A 7,254-nucleotide genomic window follows, 5' to 3' on the forward strand; every position below is an offset into this window, starting at 1 on the left:
AACAGAGCCTGTCAGGATTAGGCTGCCATCCTTATTGCTGGCCACACATGTCAAAGGGCCCTGGTGGCCATCCTGACCTAGAAGTTGTTATAAAGAAATGGGGGGGGGGGGGGAGCACAAAACCAGTTACAAAGGGATGTATGGCATGTGCACAGATTTCCTCCTCCACTCTCTCTCTGTCCCAATGCCTTCTTCACTCACCATACCCTACAGTCCCAATGCTACAGCATTAGTACTTTATATGGGTTAAAATGACCTCAAGGCCACATAGGCAATATGATTTCATCAGAAATGCAGACCTGTAACTTTCCTATTAAATCAACAACCTAGTGACAGAGAAAGATCTGTTGATGTCCCTGACACCAGCCTGTTCCAGTTCTGTTGAAGCCTTCGTGATGTTCTTCAGCCACAAACAAAGGATGCAAACACACCAAGCTACACAGAAGAAATCGTATATAGGTTGTCCACTAATGGACTTTTTAGTTGGCCAGTCTGGGAAATGCTTTGAGATTCTGCATGTTTTATGGAAGCCATCTACATTCCATGAACAAAGCTGCTCCTGAACTTCATAAGTCTTCTTAACCAAGTATTATGATCACCCAAGTAAAATATCTAAATGCCATTCCTGCCTTTTGGCTGTATATGACAATAGGAAAGTTGAAACAATGATTTCAAAACAGTTATACAGACCCCCATATTGAGGATGTTGTAAAGGTAAAGGTTTTTCCTTGACAAGAACGTCTAGTCACTACCGACTGTAGAGTCACTATTGTAGCAGCGGGTATTCTGCATGAGCAGGAAAAGTTGGGTAAGATGGTTTTGTGGGTCCCTCCCAACTCTGTCCTTCATGAAAAGAAAAATGTGGGTACCTTTAAGAACATGCAGTGGGCTCCCCTGCTTCAGATCCCAGATGCGAACTGTCCCATCTTCATAGCCAACCACAGCTCTCTTTCCTGCACAGAGAAGCTTTATGTTAGTCAATCGTTATCATACCCATGTAAACTTTCAGCATTTTTCTAAGGACACTCAAGAGCCCTTCCCAACTCAAAATGTCTAATCTGTGGTGGTCAATGGTGGATCTATCATCTTTAGCTAGCTTATCTAGATGTGAGAGATTATGAGAGTTATAGTATTTAAAAATGGAGATGGAGGGAGCAAGGATTAGGAACATCGGTTTCTAAAAACTTGTTGCTAATTTTCAATGGGGGTTATACCTAGAAAAGTTAAACTTTACAAAAAATTTCTCTCACTCCTGCAGTAGTTCTGCCAACCCATTCCCTCAATTCAGGCGCTGCTGCTCACCATCAGGAAGGACATGGCCACATGTAGCTGGGCAGTTTGGCCCTTGGAAAGTCTTGCACTCCCCACTGGGAATCTTCCACATCCAGGAATTGCCATCTGCTGTGCCAGCCAGAAGGACATGCGATTGAGGATGCCACTCCATCCACTAGAAGCAGAATAGGAAAAAAAAAAGAAGAAGAAGAAAAGATTAAGAAGGATGCAGAACTGAAAGAAGCTGGCTGTTTGGTCATGTGGTCAATAAAGTCTTATTCAAAAACCAACATCTCTTTAGAAGTGCCATCTGAATTCAGGGTTTGTTTGTCAACTCATATTTTCCTTTTAAGTTCTACATCACTTGCTGTTATGACCTCCAAGACAACTATAACTTAGTGAGACCCTATCACAGGGGTTTCTTGCCCAAATATATTCAGAGGAGATTTGCCATTGCCTATTCCTAAGGCTGAAAGAGTGTGACTTAGCCAAAATCACCCAGTGGGTTTCTTTAGTTGAGGCTGCACTCACACTGCAGAAATAGTCATCTGACACCACTTTAACTGACTAGGCTCAATGCTATGGGAATCGTAGTTTGTTGTGATACCAAAGCACTCTGACAGAGAAGGCTAAATGTCTCACAAAACTACAGTTTCCAGAATTCTATAGCATTGAGCCATGGCAGTTAAAGTGGTGTAAAACTAAATTATTTCTGCAGTGCAGATGCAGCCTGAGTAGGGAATTCAAATCCTGGTCTCCTAGAATCATAGTCCAATGGTCAAATGGCACACACATTATTTTCCTGGGCTCAAGGGAACCAGTCAGATTGCTATTTTTTGGGTTCCTCAGATAACCCCTGCCTTATGTCCAAGTATTCATCATAGTGATTTCCACCAGGAAAACAGAATTATCTTTGTATTGAAAAACTTTTCCCCTGGAATTCACAAACCCCATTTCTCACCTCCAAATCACCCACTTCAAAAGACCAGATTTCCTCTTTGGTGTCCACCTTCCAGACTTTGATCAATCCACTCATGTCGCCTGTGGCCACAAAGGTGGAATCATGACTGAACCCAGTACAAGTGACAGAGTCTTTGTGACCTAGGGAGAATAACAAAAAGATCATGTTTTGGTGCTGTACACATTTTTTAAACAAGAGCTGGAAAGATACAGCCAAGGGCTCGGGAAATCGAGACTATAATTTCAGCTTTTAAAAACTGTCACACTTGACTATGCTCCTGGTAATGTCTTCTCCATGTGTCCACTACAATTAAAATATCTGTGAAAACAAAAGGTACTCATGTTCTACTTCCTCCTATTTAATCATATGTTGAAACATTTCTATTGAGGGTACAGAGAACAATCTGTTTTTAAAACTATTTTTAGACCCCAGTCAAGTACAGTTATTGCATGCTGTCCTCCAGCAGAGTGCCCAATTTGGGATAACTGACCTGAGCATTCAAAAAGGAGGTCTCCATCACTGAGGCGCCACACAAAGGCCTTATCGTCTTCACCGCCTGTCACTGCCAGTGTGTTGGTCTTGGGATCGAGGCTGACACAAAAAACAGAAGCTGAGGAGAATAATGAAAACAAAGTAAACATGTCACACAACTAACTATATCAGATTGCATGGGAAGCAACCAGTCAAAACATATCAAAAGGATCCAAGAGACCCTTGGATCACTGTAATCTCTTGCTATCTCAAGGTATTGCCTTGGTTGCTTGAAGCCAACAGCCCCAACAGTTTTCAAACTAGCAACACAACCCAATGAGAATAGGGCAGGGATAGGAAACATATTGCCAGTAATGTTCAAGTTAAATTCCCATCAGCATGCCCAGTATCCATGGGCCACACGTTCCCATTCCCTGACATTAAATATGTGCAGCTGTCTCTTTTTCACATTAAGGACTCAGAAAAACCAAAGAAGAAAAAGGAGATTGAGCTACAGTCCTTCCTTGTAATTACAATGATAAAGGGATTGCACAAATGATCCTGACCTCTTTGTAACTCAAGGGACCATAGCCCTTTAAGACAAGAAGAAGAGATAGCAAAATTTGACAGGAGCAAGTCAAGTTGCCAATCCTGGATTTAAATTGTCGTTGCAAGGCTGTAGTCTAGAAGGCTGCCTGACAACAGACATCATACATGCCAATTAGAAACAGGTGAGTGGCAAACTCCATGCTAGAATTTTTGTCAACAAAATGTATGTTAGGCATATTCAGACAATACCACACTGATGAACACAAGAAGGCGAGTGAGGCATCACACATGAAACTCTTTTACATAGCTCTCAAACTTGGGGATGGCATAATATTTTTAACTGCAATAAATACTAATCACAGGAACAGTCAGCCCACATGACTTCTTTCAGTACATTGGGAGGAATGTTCTAGGTCCCCACTGCAGTCCAGCCATCCAACAACAACAGCAAAACACCACATAGTCTCTACTAGATGTCACATTAAATGGGAATGTAAGAACCAGGGAAAGCAGGTAATGAAGTAGAAGATCTGCTCTTCTAGCTCACCAGTATGCTTGGAGAAGGTGACCTCGCTGTCATCTTGGGCCTCCATGCCTTCCTCCACTCCCTCATCTTCCTCATCTGCCTCCCAAGCTCCCTGCTCTTCATCTAGATCCACATCTTCCATCTCATCAGCCAGATCATCTGTCAAAAAAGACACACAAAAAAGTACAGTTTTTTGAAATGACTCAGCATCAAGCTCTTCCTTTGCAGTATTATTGCAATGTATCTGCTATATCTCACACAAAACAAATTAAATTTGGAGGAAGAGGAATATGCCCCTCAAAGGTCCACACACCAATCCAAAACCAGAGGTCAAGAATTTCCACCTGCAAATATTTCAGATCCAGTGCCCTTCTGTGCCATGAGGTCTAGAAATGTTGTCCTGATCAATTTAAAAACATGGGTCGGTCTCTTTTTGCCTTAATTTTCCCTCATGACCCCCATCTTTCATGTCTGTTTTGACATGAGAGCAAGGATTGTCATGTTTGCTGGTAACTAAGAAACTGGCAAAACCATCTCTGAAGATTCCTTGCCTAAGAAAACCCTATGAAATTCATGAGGTTGCCATAAGTCAGCTGGTGGCTTGAAGGCATATACATGCAAATTACAGCAAGAGCCTTTCCAGCTGTAAAGGCAGAAGAATGACAGAGAGATAAATATGTATTGTAGAGAGATCTTGTAGCACCTTTGAGACTAACTGAAAGAAGGTGGCAGCATGAGCTTTCATAGACTTAAGTCTTCTTCCTCAGATGCATTTGGTCTCAAAGGTGCTATAAGATCTCTCTACATACTGATTCTACAGATGTAACATGGCTATATCTTTGAATTTTACCACTAGAGAGATCAACAGACAGACAGACAACATTCCCCAAGGCAGGGACTGATTTACTTGATTCCTAGAAAGCAGCACACATAGGAGAGGAAAACATAAACTAACATCTCATCCTTCTCCCATTCCTTGAAAGAAGGGAACCCAGTCTATTAGATCCTCTGGATTTCAACATAGTATAGTTGATAGGAAGCAAATCAACTCATTTGAGAAGTGGTGCTGGAGAAAAGTACTGAGAATATTGTAGCTGGCCAAAAAGGTAAATGAATGGGTCCTTGAATAGATCAAGCCTGAACTCACCCTGGATGATCAAACTGAGGCTGTTGTGCTTTGGCCACATTATGGGGATAAATGATCCATCAGAAAAGCTAATGATGCTAGAAAGATGGAAGGCAGTAGAAAGAGAGGAAGACCACACAGCAAATGGATAGACTCAATTAGGGATGTCACGGGCCTGAATCTGCCAGACCTGAGCAGAATAGTGGAGAACAGAGGATTTGGAGGTGTCTCACCCACAGGGCTGCCATGAGTCGAATTTGATTTGAAGGCAGTGAACAAGAACAGCATACCCTTCCCATAAACCAGTGAGCGGAAGCTTTTTATATTAGTACTTCATGACATTGGAAGAAGCCACTGTGCTAAAATCACCCCTTTGCAAAGGTAATGTCAGAACTAGAGTTCACCATTGGAGATGGAGAACTGACTAATGAAGTCTGAATCTTCATACAGATCTACCTAAGGCTCAACATAATAAGCAAGTTAACGCACATGCTTTGATACTGAAACCCATACTTTCTCAGCTATTGTGATGTTTGCATGCCAGCCAGAAACAGGCATACAAATACATCCAACTTTATGGGAAAGGATTTGGTTTGCAAGGATAGGGGTTGTCACACACTTGTGCTGGTAAGAGATGCAAAGGCATAAATAGGTTGGCAAGCAATGTAAATGTGTGAGACTATGGGAAATAAACAATACTGAGAAAGATAAATATGAATAGAAAAAGATGTGTTCTCCCAAAATGCGTGTGTTCTACACACAGAGAAAGAGCAGGCAATCCAAAATGCTTCTCTGTATTGAAACTGGCGACCATTTGCAGTGTATCAGAAAGAGACTTTGGGATGACAACATCAGAATAGGCAGCATCACCAGGCTCTGAAGAGATGGAAAATAAGCATGAATTGGGGGGAAATAAAAGGAAGGAGACACATATGCCTCTTATCCCCATTCCCTTTTCACACAACGCCTGAACTCCCGTGTCAGCCCTCCCTCCCTCCCTCACCAGGAGTGGAAAGAGATGTAAATATGTGAGAATGGGGAAAATAAGAATGAGGGAAAGAACTAAAAAGGGGTGACACGTGATTTCCTTATCCCCATTCCCCTTTCACACGACCCTGAACCCCCGTGTCAGCGCATCTCCCTCTTTACCAGGTCCGGGGGGCCCGAGGTCCACCACTTCCACGATCTCCTCGGCCTCCCCTTCCCCTTCCCCGCCGCCTGCCATGAGCAAGAGCGAGGGAGACCCCTCTGGGGCCGGCTCCAGCCCTGCCTCGTCCCCGGCCGCCGCCATGCTGCCTGCTTCCACCACACACTCCTGACACCCTCCCCTCCAGAGAGAGGCGGAGCCAACGCCCCAGGACCAATCACGGAAGAGCGGGAAATCGCCCTAGCCAATCAGGACCGCCCTCCTGCGTCCCTGTCACGTGCCGAGCACTCACAGGTAGTTCGCTTCAGCGCAGCCGCCATTTTCTAGGAACGCTGTCCGCCCAGCTTTGCCTCTGGTTCCAGGACGCCGAAGGGAATCGTGGGAGTTGTAGTTCCAAGGCTCCTAGACGCTACTGAAGGGAGAGAGAGAGAGAGAGAGAGAGAGAGAGAGAAAGGCTTCTTCAAAATGGCGGCTGCTTGTCTTCGAATGAAGGGTAGGGAAGGAAAAAGGGGAATATAAGCCTCAGGGATGCATAAATAGGCCGGTTTCAGACCGATTTAACCGCCACTGCTCCATGCTATATAGAATTTATTACTCTTCCCAGAATTCCACCATAGGACAGTTAAAACGGTGTCAAACCGGGTTTTTTCTGCAGTGTGGACGCAGCCTAGGTTGTCTGCTAGCGACAGTAGTCAATGGAAAGGGATGTATATCATATACATGTACACGCTTATATAAATATAAATCTCTGTTTGTATGTTTAAAGAACCTCTTTTCTATGTATTATTTTTACATTGTATTGTTCTTTTTAATGTTGTGAAGCCACACTCTGAGTCCCATTTCTGGGGAAAGAACGGGATGCAAATAAATATAATAATAATAATTAATAATTAATAATATATTTGGTTAAAATAAGGACTGCAACCTAAACTAGTCATGTTGTTGTTGTTGTGTGTCTTAATTGCAATCCTGTCATGGGGTTTTCTTGGCAAGATTTGTTCAGAGGAGGTTTGCAACACTTGTGGGTAGGATATTATAAATGGACGTTGAGGAGCTGTTGTTCTTAAAAAGTCTCTCTCTTTCTCTCTGTTCATTTCAGTGATCAAGGGAAACCATAGAATTGGAAAGGACCACAGGGGCCATCTTCTCCAACCCCCTTGTTTTCTTTTAGATTTGCCATGGCCATCCTCTGAGGCTGAGAG

The 7,254-nt window shown here is 43.2% G+C and overlaps 1 protein-coding gene across 1 annotated transcript in view; it reads right to left on the reverse strand.

Moving 5' to 3' along the window:
* Positions 1 to 6,227, reverse strand: part of LOC121918893 (angio associated migratory cell protein) — a 13,374-nt gene extending 7,147 nt beyond the window's left edge. The window contains 7 exon segments of the mRNA XM_042444916.1: positions 1 to 77; positions 870 to 953; positions 1,303 to 1,447; positions 2,234 to 2,373; positions 2,724 to 2,843; positions 3,801 to 3,938; positions 6,055 to 6,227. The exon segment at positions 1 to 77 is cut by the window's left edge and continues 9 nt beyond it. Coding sequence (XP_042300850.1) covers positions 1 to 77; positions 870 to 953; positions 1,303 to 1,447; positions 2,234 to 2,373; positions 2,724 to 2,843; positions 3,801 to 3,938; positions 6,055 to 6,196 — 846 coding nt within the window. The 5' untranslated portion in view covers positions 6,197 to 6,227.
* Between the last annotated feature and the right edge of the window lie 1,027 nt (positions 6,228 to 7,254).

Source organism: Sceloporus undulatus, chromosome 1, assembly GCF_019175285.1.
Source record: "Sceloporus undulatus isolate JIND9_A2432 ecotype Alabama chromosome 1, SceUnd_v1.1, whole genome shotgun sequence".
Lineage (NCBI taxonomy): Eukaryota > Metazoa > Chordata > Lepidosauria > Squamata > Phrynosomatidae > Sceloporus > Sceloporus undulatus.